At 46.0% G+C, this 21085-nt stretch overlaps 1 protein-coding gene across 10 annotated transcripts in view; it reads right to left on the bottom strand.

Annotated features, from left to right (window-relative positions):
• The window catches only part of ILF3 (interleukin enhancer binding factor 3), a 51712-nt gene that overhangs the window by 13556 nt on the left and 17071 nt on the right, over positions 1–21085 (bottom strand). For 9 of the 10 annotated variants that reach the window (XM_053583234.1, XM_053583239.1, XM_053583240.1 and 6 more), the window contains exons 2-7: positions 10356–10452; positions 9491–9720; positions 9168–9345; positions 3578–3725; positions 2103–2194; positions 1626–1721 (exon numbers count right to left, since the gene is read on the bottom strand). In XM_053583234.1, coding sequence (XP_053439209.1) covers positions 1626–1721; positions 2103–2194; positions 3578–3725; positions 9168–9345; positions 9491–9720; positions 10356–10358 — 747 coding nt within the window. In that variant the 5' untranslated portion in view covers positions 10359–10452. The remainder of the gene's footprint in view (positions 1–1625; positions 1722–2102; positions 2195–3577; positions 3726–9167; positions 9346–9490; positions 9721–10355; positions 10453–21085) is intronic. The other variant, XM_053583235.1, reaches the window with a different exon arrangement.

The raw sequence follows: 21085 nt of genomic DNA, 5'->3' as shown, positions 1-21085 counted from the left end.
CCGTAGTACAGTGATTACAGCGCTGGCCACATATACTAAACGTGACGGGTTCAAACCCAGCCCAGGCCAGCTAACCAACAATGACAACTACAACAAAAAATAGCCAGGCATTGTGACGGGTGCCTGTAGTCCCAGCTACTCGGGAGGCTGGGACAAGAGAATCACTTGAGCCCAAGAGTTTGAGGTTGCTGTGAGCTGTGACGCCACATGCTCTACTTAGGGTGACATAGTAAGACTCTGTCTCTAACCAAAAAAAAAAAAAAAAAAAAGCAGGCTCAGTACCTATAGCTCAGTGTTTAGAGCACCAGCCACATACACCAGGGCTGGCGGGTTCAAACCCAGCCCTGGCCTGCTAAACAACGACAACAAAATACCTGGGCATTGTGGTGGGCGCCTATAGTCCCAGCTACTTGGGAGGCAAGAGAATAGCTTAGTCCCAAGAGTTTGAGGTTGCTGTGAGCTGTAATTCTTTGCACTACTTAGGGCGACATAGTGAGACTCTGTCTCAAAAAAAAAAAAAGGGAGAGCACAGCGCCTATGGCTCAGTGGGTACGGTGCTAGCCCCATATGCCAAGGGTGTTGGGTTCAAACCCAGCTCCTGCCAAACTGCAACAAAAAGAAAATAGCTGGGCATTGCAGCAGGTGCCTGGAATCCCAGCTACTCCGGAGTTTGAGGCAAGAGAATCGCCTAAGCACAGGAGTTGGAGGTTGCTGTGAGCTGTGTGACGTCATGGCACTCTATCAAGGGCAACAAAGTGGAATTCTGTCTCTACCGAAAAAAGAAAAAAAAGGAGGGGGGATAGAAACATGAAATCTTTTTACATTGTGTGAGCCGAGAGGCCATGTTGAACCTATAATATAGGTATTTATATTTAAAATTTAAATATAGGGGGCGGCGCCTGTGGCTCAGTCGGTAGGGCGCCGGCCCCATATACCGAGGGTGGCAGGTTCAAACCCGGCCCCGGCCAAACTGCAACCAAAAAAAATAGCCGGGCGTTGTGTCGGGCACCTGTAGTCCCAGCTGCTCAGGAGGCTGAGGCAAAAGAATCGCTTAAGCCCAGGAGCTGGAGGTTGCTGTGAGCTGTGTGATGCCACGGCACTCTACCCAGGGCCATAAAGTGAGACTCTGTCTCTACAAAAAAAAAAAAATTTAAATATAGGGTAGCACCTGTGGCTCAAAAGAGTAGTGCACTGGCCCCATATACCGGAGGTAGGGGGTTCAAACCCAGCCCTGGGCAAAAACTGCAAATAATAATAGTAGTAGTAAAATAAAATAAAATAAAATTTAAATATAAAAACCATTAATAAATGTGAGTTGGAAGAAAACAAGCAGCTGATCAGAACTGGTCCACAGGCCCTAGTCTGCTTCCCATTTAAAAGAGCATCTATAAATGCTTTCTCATTGGGGGGATCACATCAGACTGCCTGCATGTTCTCCACACAAGGGCCCATCTCACCCTGATCTCCCCTCAAGGTGTGGAATACAGTACTTGCTGCCTGATAAGCAGCTCTGAAGGGTACACATCAACCATACTGAGAAAGGCCACTCATGTTCCTGGCATAGAGGAGAGTGTCTCTGTACACACCACTACAGAGCATGTAGTCATGGTGACAAGGTAGCTTACCCAGCCTCGGAGGGGACCCCAGGTGGGCACACGGGTGCATAGGTCCCTCAGGACCCGAATGACAATGACACAGGACTTCAGCCCATTAGCTCTGGCCTAGGGGGAAGAAAACAGACTCTTTAGACTAAGGCACCTCCCTGCATGCAGGCCAACATGAAAAACACAAATCTCAAAGTGCTGCTTTGTTAAGGGTAAATAATCAACATTCATGACCACCAAGTGTGTGGCCAGTGGCAATTTCACTGTATATACAAGAATGTTACTCCTAACACAAAGCAGCAGCAGCCCACCAAGTCAGTCACAGCCTCCTCTGGGTGTCAAATTTGTGGGTGTGCGCTCCTTTAGTCGCTGCATGTCTGCAGGCACTAAGTTTGGCGCGGCTATCATCAATGTTTAAGAATCTTTATGGTAAAAGTTAGCCAAGTTAAAACTTAGGAATGCTCTACCAAAAGACAAATAGAAGAACAAAATGCAAACCTGGAACCACTTGGCGTGTCGGAGGGACGCCAAGGCAGCAAGGCATTTCTGCCTGTCCAGAACGTCCGGGGGATCGTTGACTGATAGCGTTTCTATTCATGGATGGAATAAGAAGACAAGGCACAGTTTGACCAAGGGGTTTCTGTCAGGTGGAAAGGGGATGTGGCAGTGACCTAAATAAAGGGCAGCTGAATTTCCCAGAAGCTGAATTCATCTCCACCCTAGACCAGGGAAGGAGAAACTAAAGTGCAATGAACTCTGCCCTGAGAGGAAATCACAAAAATCAGAGGCCCCCTCCAAAAAACAAGCCCCCCCAAAAAAACAAACCCCCCCCAAAAAACAAAAAAACCCACAAATAAACAACAAAAAAACCCAAAAACAAACAGAAAAAAACCAAAAGTGGGAAATTATTTTGAAAAGGATAATCTCATGGGGGAGGGGGAAAGATAGGTGGATCCTATCTTCTTATAGACTGTTCCATGCCTCCTCCCCACGTTCTCCCAATAAATTAGCTATGCTAAAATTTGGGTAAGAAAAAAAAAAAGGCGGGGAGAGTAGAAATGAACTCCCACTCTGCTTGCCACAATAGCCATCCCCAGGCAACTGTGGCAAAGGGGACCACCTCCGCCCACCAGGCGGGACTGCCCTAGCCCCAGCCCGTGACAGAGACAGTCCTGTTGGTCAAAGGTCCAGCGTCCCTAAATTGATAAAACTAGAAGGGCTTCGGTAGTTGGAATCAGATATGAGTGAAAACCAAAGGTAATCAACAGAACAGCAGGAAGGACACTAAACCAGCATATGCTGCTGCAGAACTGGAGTGTTTGTCTTTTCACTGTGTATCAGGGATTTGGATAAGGCCTGAAAAGAGGCACGTGAGGTGCCCTGGATAGACTATGAATGGTGAACGCATTATCAGCATCTTAGGTCCAAAAACATGGTTTCCAAGAAAATATTGTACTACAATGTAAAACTTTATCCAAAACTCTGTATCAGCTCTGAGCATCTCAGTCGCTCTGGTTGATAAAAGCATCAAGTGAAAAGGAAAAACAAGGACCTCAGTTCTGCTGTAGCACAAGCTATCTGGACAACTTCAACATGACATCATGCAGAAACCAGCTGGTTGCTGTCAATCATTTAAAAACCACAAAATTGCCAGGGGCACACTCGGGACACACTTTTGAAAGGCCAGAGAATGGCTCAACAGAAAAACAAATTTCATTACGTGTGAGAACATTCAAGAATTTAGATAAAAATGGTGCAATCCCCTATGAAAAGTGCTACTCACTTTTAGTGTGACCATTTTTTGTCAAACTCCCAAGTATTCAAAGCCAACGGGAGATGTATCTCATAGTAAAAAGTGGTCAAATCTACACCAACAGCTTTTTACCAAAGCAGTCTAAAACTGAATAGCACATTTGAATAGTAAGGGAACACCATGCTTTCAAAGTCCTGCCGGCTTGTCTTAGCCTCCCTACCTCCAGCTAATACTTTTTCCATTTCTTCTCTGACAACAGGGGATGTCAGGTGGATGGTTAGAGACAACAGAGGCTCTTTTGTGTTTTTTATCACAATTGCGGCATCATCGACAGATTGCAGTATTTCGTACTTGTCTTCTGTTACAGCCTAAAAATGAAAATGCAACTTTCAATACACTTTCTTAAGGCAATCAGCCCCACCAGATCTTGCAGCAGAAAGGTCAATTATTTGTGTATGATATCCCAGGAGTGCCTTCCTTTGGACAATGTGGACTTTCCTCTAGCTGGCCAGGTTATGGGCCATGTTCTGGGTACTCCAGAGAGGGGGTGACTTACTGCAGTGAAAAAAGTAATTTCCATAGGAGCTTTATAATGTAATGGGGAAGAGGTTAGTATCCAGGAGGAAGGGATCATCCTTTTTGCCATTTAGTAGATAGCTTTGCATAAATCAATCTCATTAAGACTGAGGCTTCTTGGGCGGCAACATCTCTACTAAAAATAGAAAAACTGGGCAGCACCTATGGGCTCAGTGGGTAGGGCGCCAGCCCCATATACCGAGGTGGTGGGTTCAAACCCAGCCACGGCCAAACTGCAACAAAAAATAGCCAGGGCGTTGTGGCGGGTGCCTGTAGTCTCAGCTACTCAGGAAGCTGAGGCAAGAGAATCAATCGCCTAAGCCCAAGAGCTGAAGGTTGCTATGAGCTGTGACGCCACAGTACTCTACCGATGGCAAAAAAGCGAGACAGTCTCTGACAAAAAAAAAAAAAAAAGAGCCGGGCGTTGTGGCGGGCGCCTGTAGTCCCAGCTACTCGGGAGGCTGAGGCAAGAGAATCGCGTAAGCCCAGGAGTTGGAGGTTGCTGTGAGCCGTGTGACGCCACGGCACTCTACCGAGGGCGGTACAGTGAGACTCTGTCTCTACAAAAAAAAAAAAAAAAAAAAAGAAAAAAAGGATTGAGGTTCCTGATGCTAACAGGGACTGTATCTCACAAATGCAAACATCATAACCTAATTCCTTACACTCTCATAATAACCAGTAATAATAAAGATTGAGGCTTCTGGGCGGTGCCTGTGGCTCAGTGAGTAGGGCGCCGGCCCCATATACCGAGGGTGGTGGGTTCAAACCTGGCCCCAGCCAAACTGCAGCAACAACAACAAAAAAAGCCGAGTGTTGTGGTGGGCGCCTGTAGTCCCAGCTACTTGGGAGGCTAACACAAAAGAATCACCTAAGCCCAAGCGCTGGAAGTTGCTTAAGCTGTGATGCCCATAGCACTGTACCGTGGGCAATAAAGTAAGACTCTGTCAAAAAAAAAAAATAAAAAAAGACTGAGGCTTCTAATTTGTAAAATGAATTTAACAGAGTGATTTACACCATCTGGCTTTGTAAAGCTTCAAGTGGACACTGCATTGCAAGCACAGTGTCCACTGCAGAGTGGACATCCAGTCATTACTATTTCCATGCCAGGATATAGAATAAAAACCACAGCAAAATAGTCTGTATCCTATGATGCACGCAGAAATCCATACTTGCTGCAGATGTTTGTCTACAAGGAGGCCCACAACAGTGTGACTTGCCAAACAGAATTCAATTTTCTGGGGGTGGTGCCTGTGGCTCAGTGGGTAGAGCACCAGCCCCATATACCGAGGGTGGCGGGTTCAAACCTGGCCCCGGTAGAACTGCAACAAAAAAAATAGCCGGGTGTCTCAGCGGGTGCCTGTTGTCCCAGCTACTCAAGAGGCTGAGGCAAGATAATTGCCTAAGCCCAGGAGTTGGAGGTTGCTGTGAGCTGTGATGCTATAGCACTCTACCTAGGGCAATAAAGTGAGACTCTGTCTCTACAAAAAAAGAAAAAAAAAAAAATCAACTTTTTGTTATTTTTGCTAAAGGTAACAAAGTTAATATAAGGGGTGGGGATGAAAAATGTATTGGAAAGTTTAAATTAGAATTCTTTAGCCTCAGCAGAATTAATCACCTCAGTTGGATTATTTTGGGTTTGGGAATAGGACTGCTCTGTGCATTATAGGTGTTTTGGTTTTTCTGGAGATAGACAGAGTCTAACTCTGTTGCCCAGGATGGAGTGCAGTTACCAATTCACAGACACCATCATAGTGAACTACAGTCTTACATTCTTTTTATTTATTTTTTTTTGAGACACAGCCTCAAGCTGTTGCCCTAGGTAGACTGCTGTGGCACCACAGCTCACAGCAACCAGTTCATGGGCTTAAGTGATTCCCCTGCCTCAGCCTCCCAAGTAGCTGGGACTATAGGCACCCACCACAACACCTGGCTTTTTGGTTGTAGTTGTCATTGTTGTTTGGCAGACCAGGGCTGGATTTGAAACTGCCAGCTCTGGCATATGTGCCTGGCACCTTAGCCGCTTCAGATATAAGCGCTGAGCCACCCTTAAATTCTTTTAAGAGATCCTCCCAAATAGTTGGGACTCCAAGCCTATACCACTACGCCCGACTAAAGGGTGTTTAGTGACGTCCCTGGCCTCCACCCACCAGGTACCAGTAACATGATTACAGACACTGCTGAATGTCCCATGGAGGGGGAAGAAATCACATTAAAAACCATTAATGGAAAATTATATACCCATTCTTTTTATTTTTAGGGAAGGATTCTTTTTCTTTTTTAAGTATTATTATAGAATTTTATTTATTTTTTTTTTGTAGTTGTTGCAGTTTGGCCGGGGCCAGATTCAAACCCGCCACCCTCAGTATATGGGGCCAACATCCTACCCACTGAGCCACAGGTACCGCCCTAGGGAAGGATTCTTTACAAAAGTTGTTTTTCTGGGCTCGGCACCTATAGCTCAGTGTTTAGGGTGCCAGCCACATACACCAGGGCTGGCATTTTGAACCCAGCCCTGGCCTGCTAAACAATGACAACTAAAACAAACAAATAAAAAAAATAGCCGGGCATTGTGGCACATGCCTGTAGTCCCAGCTACTTGGGAGATTGAGGCAAGAGAATCACTTAAGCCCAAGAATTGAAGGTTGCTGTGACCTGTGATGTCATGATGCTCTATGGAGGGTGACTCTGTCCAGGGAGAGGAAGAGAGGAGGGGAGAGGAGAGGCGGGGAGAGGAGAGGAGGGGAAGGGAGGGGGAGAAGAGTTTCTTTTAGAAATATTTATGCCAATTACCTTTATTCAATATACTTGCCATAGATAGGATAAAGTAAATTAATAATTAAAAAAAATTAATTTGGCTCGGCACCTAGGACACTAGCCACATACACTGGGGCTGGGGGGTTCGAACCAAGCCAGGGCCTGCCAAACAACAGTAATAATAACAGCTACGAAAAAAAAAAGAAAAAGGCAAAAGCCAGGCATTGTGGCGGGCCCCTGTAATCTCAGCTACTTGGGAGGCTGAGGCAAGAGAATTTAAGCCCTTAAGAGTTTGAGGTGGCTGTCAGCTATGACGCCACCGCACTCTACTGAGGGCAACATAGCAAGAGACTGTCTCAAAAAAAAAAAAAGGGGGCGGTGCCTGTGGCTCAGTGGGTAGGGCACCAGCCCCCATATACAGAGAGTGGGTTCAAACCCGGCCCCAGCCAAACTGCAACAAAAAAAATAGCTGGGTGTTGTGGCGGGCACCTGTAGTCCCAGCTACTCGGGAGGCTGAGGCAAGAGAATCACCTAAGCCCAGGAGTTGGAGGTTGCTGTGAGCTATGATGCTATAGCACTCTACCTAGGGCAATAAAGTAAGACTCTGTCTCTAAAAAAAAAAAAAAAAAAAAAAATTAATAATTAACAGCAAAAAAGAAAAAAAATGTTAGAGTCTGATCTTTGCCTTGAGCCCCAAATTGTCACGTCACTAAATCTCTGTTCACATACAAAGATAAATCAGGTTTTTGTTTCTAAGGCATGAGCTTCAAGGGTCATTTTACTTTCTTTTTTAATTATCCTGTAGAGTTAAATCCAGGTGACTGTGTACTGAAGAGGTAATGTCTGGCAGAAGTTCCAATGCCTTCCAATGCTCCATCTGGGAGTTCTGGGGTTCATCCCTCAGATGCTCTGCACCTTAGTCACATCTATGGTATTACTTAGATGAGTATGAAATAATACAGGCCAACTGCATGTCTGGATTAGGGACTAGCTGGCATAGTAAATGCTCAATAAATGTCACAGGCCGCTATTTATGCATTACTTTTGGGTGTATGTGTTTTTTTTTTCTTGAGACAGTCTTACCATGTTACCCTAAATAGAGTGCTGAGCCGTAACAACTCATAGCAACAAACTCTCGGGCTCAAGCGGTTCTCTTGCCTCAGCCTTCCAAGTAGCTGGGACTATCGGCACCTGCTACAACGCCTGGCCATTTTTTTGTTGCCAGTTGTCATTGCTGTTTAGCTGGCCCAGGGCAGGTTTGAACCTGCCATCCTCGGTGTATATAGCTGGCACCGTAACCACTGTGCTATGGGTGCCGAGCCTATGAATTACTTTTGTAATGAAAACAAGTGGGGTTTTTTATTTGTTTTCTGATATAGGGCCTTGCTCTGTCATCCAGGCTGGGGTTCAGTGATTGTTACCATAGATCACTGCAACCTTGAAATCCTAATCTCGAGTAATCTACTTCAGCCTCCCAAAATGCTGGAATTACAGGTGTGAGCCACAGTGCCTAGATATGAGTTATTAAAAACAGGTCTTGGGTGGCGCCTGTGGCTCAGTCGGTAAGGCGCCGGCCCCATACACCGAGGGTGGCGGGTTCAAACCCGGCCCCGGCTGAACTGCAACCAAAAAATAGCTGGGCATTGTGGCGGGCACCTGTAGTCCCAGCTACTCGGGAGGTTGAGGCAAGAGAATTGCTGAGGCCCAGGAGTTGGAGGTTGCTGTGAGCTATGTGATGCCATGGCACTCTACCGAGGGCCATAAAGTGAGACTCTGTCTCTACAAAAAAAAATAAATAAAAACAGGTCTTAATATCCTTGAGCCTCGGCAAGTGCACAAGACTTTTTAAAAAAGAAACATGGTTTACTTGCACAAAACTGATCAGTTGTGGAAGATCATTAATGCCCTTGAAGTGGTTTTGGTGGGTGTGAAACAAATGGTAAGAATTTGAATTGGTCCATCTTATTATACCATTGAAATGAAGTCTACTTATCAAGTCATGTTCATGCCCTAATTTTATATACTTGTATCTATCAATAAACATTGTGATACTTGAAAAAATATATAAATAAATAAAAGATAAAAACAAATCTGGTTCATATCCAAGTTTGGATCAGGGAGGAAAAGTTAGTAACTATAAAATCTGTCTAGCCATCCATCCAACCAAAAGAGTCTGGATATAAAGTTCACACCCAATGATGACTTTGGTATGCAGCCTGGTAGGTGGTAGGTACTAGGTCCCCACTGGTTGGCAGTGTGTTGGGTGCCACTGCAGTTTGTCAGCTACTTTCCATAGAACCTCAGCAGCTCTGTGGTGTCCTGCTGTCACCTACACAAAGGTCTAAGCACACAGGGCAAGGGAGAGTTTGGCAGGTGCTTCCTGGTGCATGGCACAAATTGGGCATCTCTTTTATCTGTCCTATATCCTTGACAAGCACACTCCCAGCCCCACACAGCCCTTTAGTAGTGGTAACACTTACAGCAAGCTGGATGGCCAGGTTGTCAGCCACCTTGTCCAAGAGGGCAGTTGTGGGCTTCTCTTTACATAGCAGTACCAGCTCCAGATCCAAATCCCCCTTGAGCAGAAGACCCTTTGCCACCAGGCCCACACGCATCACGCCTCGCAGGGTTCTTGTCATGTGCTCAGTCTTCTGTTCCCTGAGGGACAGTCCAAAGTGCAACTCAGAGAAAATTCATTCTGGCCAGAACCCAGAGGCTCTGGGATTTTTCTTAGAGAGATGCTGCCCCTGGCACGGGCTAGCCTCCCTAGAAAGAAAGCACCATTACAACACCTCAAACTTACCCAGCCCCTTCTTTACTCTCATCCTCAGGGGGCACATCCATACTGTCAGACTCAGCATGTTCGCCACTGCCTTTTTCCTGCTCATCTATCCAATCAGACACAGCTTTGAGTGCCCGCTCAGTGTGGGACACCATGTTCTGGACTGCCTCCAGTTCCTCTTGCGTTGGATAAACGGAAGAATGCTTTGCCATCACGTGGCGATCATCATTCACAAAAATTCGCATTGGACGCTGTATGAAAATTGAGTTAAAAATGACAAAAAGAGAAATAGGCAACCCAAAGTTAATCTTTTAAGGGGCATACCTCAAAATTACGCTGTATGTTTCATGTGAAAATAAGACTGTACAAACACAAATGAAGGACTGAGGAGGACAAGCTAATTCAACAGCTCTTTTCTGGGCAAAGGGAACAGTGGGGCACTTAGTTTGTATGTTTCTACACTAACTGAACTGTGATGTTATCATATGAAACATCTTACTCTGTAACTCAGAAAGTATCAAGAAAATGCTAACAGAATCCAAATGATTGGGGGAAATGCTAAACCTTTATAAAGAACAGCATCTGAGGGCGGCACCTATGGCTCAATCGGTTAGGCGCCGGCCCCATATACCGAGGGTGGTGGGTTGAAACCCGGCCCTGGCTGAACTGCAACCAAAAAAAAAAAAAAATAGCCGGGCGTTGTGGCAGGCGCCTGTAGTCCCAGCTACTCGGGAGGCTGAGGCAAGAGAATTGCTTAAGCCCAGGAGTTGGAGGTTGCTGTGAGCTGTGATGACACAGCACTTTACCAAGGGCCATAAAGTGAGACTCTGTCTCTACAAAAAAAAAAAAAAAGAACGGTATCTGAGATTTAAAAAATCTCACTTACCATTTTTACTTCTTTTTTTGTAGTGTCTGGAAATCAAACTTTGCTTATCTTTTAAAACTGCGACAGATTTCCTTGGTGTTATCAATACGTCAACTATCTATAAAATCAGAAAATCTTTTTAGTTACAAATAATTCAGAGATAGATCAATTTCGGCAGCAAGAATAGTGTGCATGCTGCCTCCAAACACCTGTTAACACAGCAGGACACATCTTTATTTCCAAGTAACCACCGCTAAGCCAAGACATTAAATAACTTAGTTTGTATGTTTATAATTATAATATTGCTTTAAAAGGGGCCAGGCACAGTGGCTCACACCTGTAATCTTAGTTACAGGGAGGCCAAGCAAGTGGATCATTTGAGTTCTGGAGTTGGAGATTAACTTGATCAAAAGCAAAACCCTATCTGTACTAAAAATAGAAAAATCCAGGTGTGGTGGTCCACACTTGTAGTCCCAGCTAGTGGGAAGAGTGAGGCTAGAGGATCGCTTGAGCCCTGGAGTTTGAGGTTGCTCTGACATATGACATCATGACACTCTATACAGGACCACAGAGAAAGACTGTCTCAAAAAAAAGAAAAATAAATTCTATGCTTAGCGCCTATAGCACAGGGGTTATGGCACTGGCTACATGCACCAAGGCTAGGGGTTCGAACCTGGCCCATTCCAGCTAAACAACAATGACAACTGCAACAACAACAACAAAAAAGCCAGGCATTGTGGCGGGCACCTGTAGTCCCAGCCGCTTGGAAGGCTGAGGCAAGAGAATTGCTTAAGCCCAAGAGTTTGAGCTTGCTGTGAGCTGTGAAAAACATGGCATTCTATCGAGGGCAACATACTGACTCTTGTCTCAACAACAACAAATAAAAACTTACAACGAGGGCGGTGCCTGTGGCTCAGTGAGTAGGGCACCAGCCCCATATGCCGAGGGTGGCGGGTTCAAACCCATCCCCGGCCAAACTGCAACAAAAAAATAGCCGGGCGTTGTGGCGGGTGCCTGTAGTCCCAGCTACTCGGGAGGCTGAGGCAAGAGAATCGCTTAAGCCCAGGAGTTGGAGGTTGCTGTGAGCTGTGATGACACAGCACTTTACCAAGGGCCATAAAGTGAGACTCTGCCTCTACAAAAAAAAAAAAAACTTACAACGAGGGGCAACTCCTGTGGCTCAAAGAGTAGGGCGCTGCCCCCATATACCAGAGGTGGTGACTTCAAACCCAGCCCCGGCAAAAAAAAAAAAAAAAAAAAAACTTACAACGAATACAGCTGATTTCTAAAAGCCAGGTCTGACCATCAGACTCATGATCCTTCCAATGGCGATTTCTTTTTTATCTTCCTTCATCATTTCTTGACATAAAGTATGCCAATTTTTACAATATAAAACATAAAAATAAGGCCAGGCATAGTGGCTTTAGAACTGTAATCCTGGGCGGCGCCTGTGGCTCAGTCGGTAAGGCGCCGCCCCATATACCGAGGGTGGCGGGTTCAAACCCGGCCCCGGCCAAATTGCAACCAAAAAAAAAAAAAAGAACTGTAATCCTAGCACTCTGGGAGGCCAAGGCGGATGGACTGCCTGAGCTCAGGAGTTCAAGATTAGCCTGGGTTTGAAGATACTATGGGCTATGATGCCAAGGCACTCTACACCGGACACAGAGCAAGACTATAAATGCCTAAAAATGTTAACAAGTGGCTTGGCGCCTGTGGCTCAAGCGGCTAAGGCGTCAGCCACATAAACCTGAGCTGGCAGGTTAGAATCCAGCCTGGGCCCGCCAAACAACAATGACAGCTGCAACCAAAAAATAGCCAGGCGTTGTGGCAGGCGCCTATAGTCCCAGCTACTTGGAAGGTGGAAACAAGATAATCGCTTGAGCCCAGGAGTTGGAGGTTGCTGTGAGCTGTGATGCCATGGCACTCTACTCAGGGTGACAGCTTGAGGCTCTGTCTCAAAAAAAAAGTTAACAAGTATCCAAAAAACTCTACGGGAAGTTTTTTTGGTTTTTTTTGAGACAGAGTCTATGTCACCCTAGGTAGAGTGCTATGGTGTCAGAGCTCACAGCCACCTCAAACTCTTAAGCTTAAGCGATTCTCTTGCCTCAGTCTCCCAAGTAGCTGGGACTACAGGTGCCCTCCATAACACCCAGCTATTTTTTTTGTTGCAGTTGTCACTGTTGTTTAGTAGGCCCAGGCTGGGGTCGAACATGCTAGCCTTGGTGCAAACAGCTGGAGCCATAACCACTGTGCAACGGGTGCTGAGCCTCTACAGGAAGTTTTTACAGGAAGTTTCTAAGAAACAGTAGAACATGTTTGTTAAAACCTTAATGCGTGGAGAAGGAAAAGAGAAAAGGAGCTCTGGGCCTCCAGAGCAAGAAATGGAAGGCAGGCATGAGAGAGGACCCACAAATCATTGTGAAACAGGAAAATAATAAACTATCTGAAATGTCAGGTAGACAACAACAACTATAGTGGGTTTAACTTTGGAGAGGCTGAGACAACTTAAGTGTACAACAGAAGGCTTCAGGACAAATGGAGCTATAATTGCCATTGAGATCTCTAAATTAACATGCCTACTACAACCTACTCAATTTCCAATCTGTACTAACAGTTCGGTCCATACTGAAATCTTCCAAATGAGGGAACAACAATAATAAAAAACCTTCAGCATAATAAGCTCAGATGAATCCACTCTTCTACCTAAACTGGTTACCAGCCAGCACAGCAGGCTCAATCCTGAAAAGGCACAAGCCTGGTGGATAAACTGACAGGACTGATCAAAATAAGGATTTCCCACAATGCTTCAGGACTACTTAGCAATCCTAAACACAAATTTAAAGTTTCCAAAGTTAAGCTTTAATACCCAAGGATTAAACCATAGGAGATACACCTGCAGAGCCAGGCAACAGGACGTGGCAGGGTCAAAAGCTCCATGATTTAGGGGCGTAGGGGAGGGAGGATAAAGGAGGAATGTGAAGAGGACTAGAAGAATGGGATGGGAAGATGGGAAGACCAGTCTCGTTCTCAGGTGTTCACTGAGCCTGGGATCACCAACTGGGAGCTTCCTCACAGATCTGGGCCTTAAACCCTCCCTGTTTGCCCAGCCACTAGCCATGTGGTTTTGAAAAGTTTCCATGAGCTTCCTACTTATGGAAGTGGCCCCTATACCTTTTTCAGGGAGACTGTAAAAATTAAACAAACACAAACCTGAAACACTCAAAACCCACAGCAGCTTCTACTACCAAAAGGACATATACCCCCAGGCGGCTGTAAAAGAGAACTGAGTTATCAGGGGGCGCCTGTGGCTCAGTCGGTAAGGCGCCGGCCCCATATACCGAGGGTGGCGGGTTCAAACCCAGCCCCGGCCAAACTGCAACCAAAAATAGCCCGGCGTTGTGGCGGGCGCCTGTAGTCCCAGCTACTCGGGAGGCTGAGGCAAGAGAATCGCTTAAGCCCAGGAGTTGGAGGTTGCTGTGAGCTGTGTGAGGCCACGGCACTCTACCGAGGGCCATAAAGTGGGACTCTGTCTCTACAAAAAAAAAAAAAAAAAGAGAACTGAGTTATCTACATGCCAAAGTGTACCCTTATGAAGGAATTATTGGTCATTCAGGAGAATGATATTGTGGTTGTGTTTGGAAAAAAAAAATATATCGGGTGGCACCTATGGCTTAGTGAATAGGGCGGCGGCCCCATATACCAAAGGTGGTGGGTTCAAACCCGGCCCCGGCCAAACTGCAGCAACAACAAAAACAGCCAGGCGTTGTGGTGGGTGCCTATAGTCCCAGCCAGCTACTCGGGAGGCTGAGGCAAGAGAATCAACTAAGCCCAAGAGCTGGAGGTTGCTGTGAGCTGTGATGCCAAGGTACTCTACTGAGGGTGACAAAATGAGACTCTCTCTAAAAAAAAAAAAATAATCTTGGCTTGGCACATTGTAGCTCAGGGGCTAGGGCGCCGGCCACATACACCGGAGCTGGCAGGTTAGAATCTGATCCAGGACAACAATGACAACTACAACCAAAAAACAGCCGGGCGTTGTGGCGGGTGCCTGTAGTCCCAGCTACTTGGGAGGCCGAGGCAAGAGAATCGCTTAAGCCCAAGAAATGGAGGTTGCTGTGAGCTTTGATGCCATAGTACTCTACGCAGGGTGACACCATGAGACTCTGTCTCCAAAAAAAAAAAAAGAGCTCCTTGAGAAGTGGTTGATTCCTTGCTTGTAAGAGGCAACACAGCAAGTGTGCCAGGGTCCTACTAAGCTAGAGACGAAGCAAGCTTGTCCAGAGAACATGAGAGCTGACTTGTGCGGGCTCCCACTGGATACAAGAATCAAAAGATTAATGCTTCAGCTGGGCGCAGTAGCTCACACCTGTAATCCCAGCACTCTGGGAGGCAGAGGTGGTGTATCACTTGGGCTCAAAAATCAAAAGATTAATTGCTTGGGCTGGGTGCAGTAGCTCATACTGCCAGCAATCTGGGAAGCTGAGGTGGTGGATCACTTGAGCTCACGTGTTTGAGACCAGCCTGAGAAGAGGGAGACCCCATCTCTAAAAAATAGTCAGGTGTGACAGCGCTCATAGCTCAGTGGGTAGAGCCCCGGCCACATACACTGAGATTGGCGGGTTCTAACCTAGGCAAGGCCAGCTAAAACAACAATGACAACTGCAACCAAAAAAATAGCCGGGTGCTGCGGCAGGCTCTTATAGTCCCAGCTACTTGAGAGGCTGAGGCAAGAGAATCATTTCAGCCCCAGAGTTTCAGGTTGCTGTGAGCTATGATGTCATAGCACTCTACTGAGGGCAACAAAATGAGACTGTCTTGAAAAGAGAAGAAAAGAGAGGACTAATGCTTCCACCTATGTAAACTTCAGGAACAGGCAAAACTAATCGACAATGGGGAAAAAGGCCCAACAACATTCTCCTCTAGAGGATGGTGGCAGGGATCATGTGGCAAGTGGTCCATGGGAACTTTCTGGGGTGATGGTCACAGTCTATCCCTTAGTAGAGGTTGAGTATATGCCGTGGTCAAAATTTACTAAACTATTGTTCAGTACTCAAAATCTCTACATTGCCTCAAAAGAAAAAAGAATTACAAATACTGAACTCTAGTTACGTAGAGGGAAAACAAACTTTTTTTTTTGGTAGAGACAGAGTCTCACTTTACTGCCCTTGGTAGAGTGCCGTGGGGTCACACGGCTCACAGCAACCTCCAGCTCCTGGGCTTACGTGATTCTCTTGCCTCAGCCTCCCGAGCAGCTGGGACTACAGGCACCTGCCACAACGCCCGGCTATTTTTTTGTTGCAGTTTTTGGCAGGGGCTGGGTTTGAACCCACCACCCTCGGTATATGGGGCAGGCGCCCTACTCACTGACCCACAGGAGCCGCCCCACACTTTTTTTTTTAAGACAGAGTTTTGCTACGTTGCCCTCACAGAGTGCCATGAAATCACAGCTCATAGCCATCTCAAACTCTTAGGCTTAAGCGAGTCTCTTCCCTCAGCCTCCCAAGTAGCAGGGACCACAGGTACACTCTACAATGTCTGGCTATTTTTTGTTGCAGTTGTCATTATTTTAGCAGGCCTGGACGGGGTTCCAGCCTCTACCCTCCGTGCATGTGGCTGGCGCCATAATCACTGTGCTACTGGCACCGAGCCTCTGCTACTTATTTTTATGATTGATGTCAAACTAAAGGGATGAAGAATGGAACAGAACAGAGGTGGACAGTATGTGAAACACAGTATAGTCGAATGTCAGTGACACACTCTTAGGCTGGGGCTACAGATAGCTGTTCAATGTACATTTGTGTACCTTTTTTTGAATGTTTGAACATTTTCATAAGATGCCAAAAAAACAACTTAAAGTGCTGCAACACACTAAAATAATACAAATTGGGCAGTGCCTGTGGCTCAAAGGAGTAGGGCACTGGCCCCATATGCCGGAGGTGGTGGGTTCAAGCCCAGCCCCAGCCAAAAACTGCAAAAAATAATAATAATAATAATTAATTAATACAAATTAATGAGTCCATAGATACCTAAAAAACAAAAAAGCCATCTTCTACACTGCTGACGGGAATGCACACTAACACGTTCTTTCTGGAAGGATGTTTGGAGAATACTTAGAGACCTAAAAACAGACCTGTCGTTTGATCCTATAATTCCTTTACTAGGTTTATACCCTGGAGACCAAAAATTACAATATAACAAAGACATCTGTACCAGAATGTTCATTGCAGCCCAATTCATAATTGGTAAGTCATGGAAGATGCCCAAGAGCCCATCGACCCACAAACGGACTAGCAAATTGTGGTACATGTACACCATGGAATATAATGCAGCCTTAAAGAAAGATGGAGACTTTACCTCTTTCATGTTTACATGGATGGAGCTGGAATATATTCTGCTTAGCAAAGTATCTCAGGAATGGAAGAAAAAGTATCCAATGTACTCAGTCCTACTATGAAGCTAAATTATAGCTTTCGCATGAAGGCTATAACCCAACTATAGCACAAGACTATGAGGAAAGGGCCAAGGAAGGGGAAGGTAGGGGGGTTCGGGTGGAGGGAGGGTAATGGGTGGGGCCACACCTACCGTGCATCTTAGAATGGGTACAGCAAAACTTACTAAAGGCAGAATACAAATGTCTACATACAATAACTAAGAAAACACCATGAAGGCTACGTTGAACAGTTTAATGAGAATATTTCAGATTGCATACGAAACCAGCACATTGTACCCGTTGATTGCACTAATGTACACAGCTATGATTTAACAAAAAAAAAGAAACAAAACAAACAACACCCAGCTATTTTTTGTTGCAATTTGACTGAGGCCAGGTTCGAACCCGCCACCCTCAGTATACGGGGCCAGTGCCCTACTCACTGAGCCATAGGCGCCACCCAATATCCCAGCTTTATACTCTGAAATTGTTTTGTTTTTTTGAGTGTCTCACTGTGTCCCCCTCAGTACAGTGCCATGGTGTCACAGCTCACAGCAATCTCAAACTCTTGGGCTTAAGTGATTCTCTCACCTCAAGCCTCCCAGTAGCTGGGACTACAGGAGCCCGAGACAACACCCGCTATTTTCATATTTTGTTAAGGGATTTTCTTATTTTCTGAGCCCACTCTGAAAATTGTTAAGGGATTGGGTGGCGCCTGTGGGTCAGTGGGTAGGGCGCCAGTTCCATACACCAAGGGTGGAAGGGTTCAAACTTGGCTCCAGTCAAACTGCAACAAAAAAATAGCTGGGCGTTGTGGTGGGCACCTGTAGTCCCAGGTACTTGGGAGACTGAGGCAAGAGAATCACCTAAGTCTAGGAGTTGGAGGTTGCTGTAAGCTGTGATGCCACAGCACTCTACCAAAGGCGATAAAGTGAGATACTGTCTCTACAAAAAAATAAATAAATAAAATTGTTAAGGGATTTAAAGTTCACTCCCCTCCCCAGCTAGTGCTGGGAAGTTCTAATAAAAACACCACCTGACAGATTAGATGGCTTGAAGAGTAGAAAACCATCCTTCAACCCCAGGGGAACGAGATTTCACTGGGTCAAAACATCACTCCTTGGCATGCACAGTGGCTCACACTGGTAGTCCCAGCTACGCCAGAAGCTGATGCAGGAGGAACACATGGAGCCCAGGAATTGAGGTTACAGTGAGCGATGATCTTGCCACGGTATTCCTGCCTGGGTAAACAGAGCAAGACCTCTAAAAATCACCATATGCAAGGCCAGGTGTACTGGCTCAAACCTGTAATCCTAGCACTCTGGGAGGCTGAGGTGGGCAGATCACTTTAGCTCTGGAGTCTGAGAGCAGCCTGAGCAACCCCCATCTCTACTAAACATAGAAAAATTAACTGGGCATTGTGGCAGGTACCTGTAGTCTCAGCTGCTTGGGAAGCTGACGCTTGAGAGTCTCTTAAGCCCAAGAGTTTTGAGGTTGCTATGACGATGCCACTGCACTCAACTCTAGGGTGACAGAGAAAAAAACCCACCACGTCCAAAATGCCTCAAGGACATGCATATGCCCCCAATACACCTGTCTTCACATAAAGGTGGTCCATCTGCTGTTTTCACAATTATAAATGAGAAACGCAGGCATCCCTTTGCTACAAGGGGCATGCTAACTTTATCTTTCTCTACCCTGAGAAGCAGGCCCATGAAGGGACCCCTGGAGGACATTGATGGGCCCAGCCTGGCTCTGACCACCACACTTATGTGTTGTCCATTCATCTTTGGCCCTGTTCCTTAGACCAGGCCATAATGGCAATGCCTCCTTGTTCATGTGAACAAATGTGAGAGTGCTAATTATTTGGACTAAAACAAATGATTAAAAACTGGAATTATCTAGCTGGGTGTTGTGGCAGGCACCTGTAGTCCCAGCTGCTCGGGAGACTGAGACAAGAGAATCGCCTAATCCCAGGAGTTGGAGGTTGCTGTGAGCTGTGTGTCGCCACAGCACTCTACCAAGGGCGATAAAGTGAAACTATGTCTCTACAAAAAAAAAAATAAATAAAAAAAACAAAAAACTGGTATCACTCCTTTGCAGGGCTAAAAAACTGACCTCATTTGGTCTCTATGTAAGCCCAGATCTGTCATACAAGCAAACCTCAGAGAATCCACCTCATTAACTGATCCAGGACCTTTCAGAGTGAGCAGAAATCTTTTTGAAAGGCTTTTTTGTGAGGAAAACTGCTGAAGAGAAGCCTACAGCACCCACCCACCCTCAACACTCCACTGCCCCTACCAATCTAACTTTAAATGAAAGCTGTGAAATGCCAAAGAATGCTGCTCTAGGAGGCACAGCCACATTATGATTCAAACCTGGACAGCAGCAAAGCTTGATTCGCTGAGAAGAAACATGACCCAGAACAAGTGGTAAGTAAAGTATCAGGATTTTAAACCTGACCTGTCTGTGGTCTGGGATGTTCTAACATGCAGGGATCGGGTATCTTTCTTTTGTTCCTGAAACCAACCCACCCACAGTATGCACAGTTACAGAACCTTAAACCACAAACATTATGCTTGTGCAGTGATGGCCATCTTCCTAACCTCTTACTAATTACAATATGAGGTGCATGGGACTTGCTGTTAGAAAACAAACATACCCAAGTTAGTTTAGCATGCACGATCAACAAATGCTTATAGAAAAAACAGGTGTAGTAGCAACACTGTAATAGGTATGTATGGTCGCACTTGTCTTCCAAGGTTATTTCACAAAATCTTACAGCCTTTCCATCGACCCTGGGGAATGAATGGTCCTAAAATGGATGTTTATCCTAATCAACTTCTGGTTTTTTGAGCTATGGCCTGCCTATCTTGGGCTGTGAATTGAAACAATGCACACAGGCAGGTGCTGGTGGCTCGCGCCTGTAAACCTAACAATCAGAGAGGCCAATGCAGGTGGTTTGCCTAAGGAGTTGGGACACCAGCCTGAGCAAGAGCCAGACACCATCTCTGTAAAAATGCAAACAAAAATTAGCTAGGCCTGAGGCAAGAGAATCGCTTAAGCCCAGGAGTTGGAGGTTGCTGTGAGCTGTGACACAACCCCACTCTACCCAGGGCGACAGAGAGAGACTGTCCCAAGAAACAAAATATGGCTTGGCGCCTGTAGCTCAGCGGCTACGGCACCAGCCAGCTCTGGCGGGTTCCAATCCAGCCCAGGCCTGCCAAACAACAACTACAACCAAAAAATAACCGGACATTGTGGCAGGCGCCTGTAATCCCAGCTACTTGGGAGGCTGAGTCAAGAGAATCACTTAAGCCCACGAGTTTGAGGTTGCTGTGAGCTGTGACGCCGCAGCACTCTACCAAGGCTGACGTAGTGAGACTGTCTCAAAACAAAACAAAGCAAAACAAAAAATTAACAAATCAACCTACCTAGGTGATGCCAATCTAAGATCTGGTTATCAGCTGGGTACAGTGACTCATAACTGTAATCCTAGCATTCTGGGAGGCCAAGCTGGGAAGATCACCTGAAGCCAGGAGTTTGGGAACAATTTGGGCAAGACCAACTTTTGTAGAGATACTATCTCTACAAAAAATAAGAAAAAGCTGGACATGGTCATTTGTACTTGCAGTCCTAGCTACTCAGAAGGCTGAGGCAGAAGGTTCAGGTGAGCCCAGGAGTTCAAGCTTACAGAGAGCTATAATAGCGCCACTACCTTCCAGCTTAGCTTTCCAAAAAAGGATGAATTAATTAAAGTAATATAAAACAAAACGTGGTTATTAGTACCGCTTTAGAAATTTAAAATTCAACTCAGGCTTGGCACCTGTAAGCGGGTCACATACACCCAGGCTGGGGGGTTTGAACCCAGCCTGGGCCTGTAGTCCCAGCTACACAGGAGGCTGAGGAAAGAGAATAGCTTGAGGCCAATAGCTTGAGGCCAAGAGTTTGAGATTGCTGTAAGCTGTAACATCACCCTACTCTACTGAAGGCAACATAGTGGGACTCTGTCTCAAAAAAAAAAAAAAAAAAAAAAAAAAGAGGGGGCGGCGCCTGTGGCTCAGTCGGTGAGGCACCGGCCCCATATACCGAGGGTGGCGGGTTCAAACCCGCCCCGGCTGAACTGCAACCGAAAAATAGCTGGGCGTTGTGGCAGGCGCCTGTAGTCCCAGCTACTCAGGAGGCTGAGGCAAGAGAATCGCTTAAGCCCAGGAGTTGGAGGTTGCTGTGAGCTGTGTGATGCCACGGCACTCTACCGAGGGCCATAAAGTGAGACTCTGTCTCTACAAAAAAAAAAAAAAAAAAAAAGAGAGAGAGAGAA

This window comes from Nycticebus coucang, chromosome 3 (assembly GCF_027406575.1).
Source record: "Nycticebus coucang isolate mNycCou1 chromosome 3, mNycCou1.pri, whole genome shotgun sequence".
Lineage (NCBI taxonomy): Eukaryota > Metazoa > Chordata > Mammalia > Primates > Lorisidae > Nycticebus > Nycticebus coucang.
This window is presented reverse-complemented; position numbering and strand designations above follow the sequence as displayed.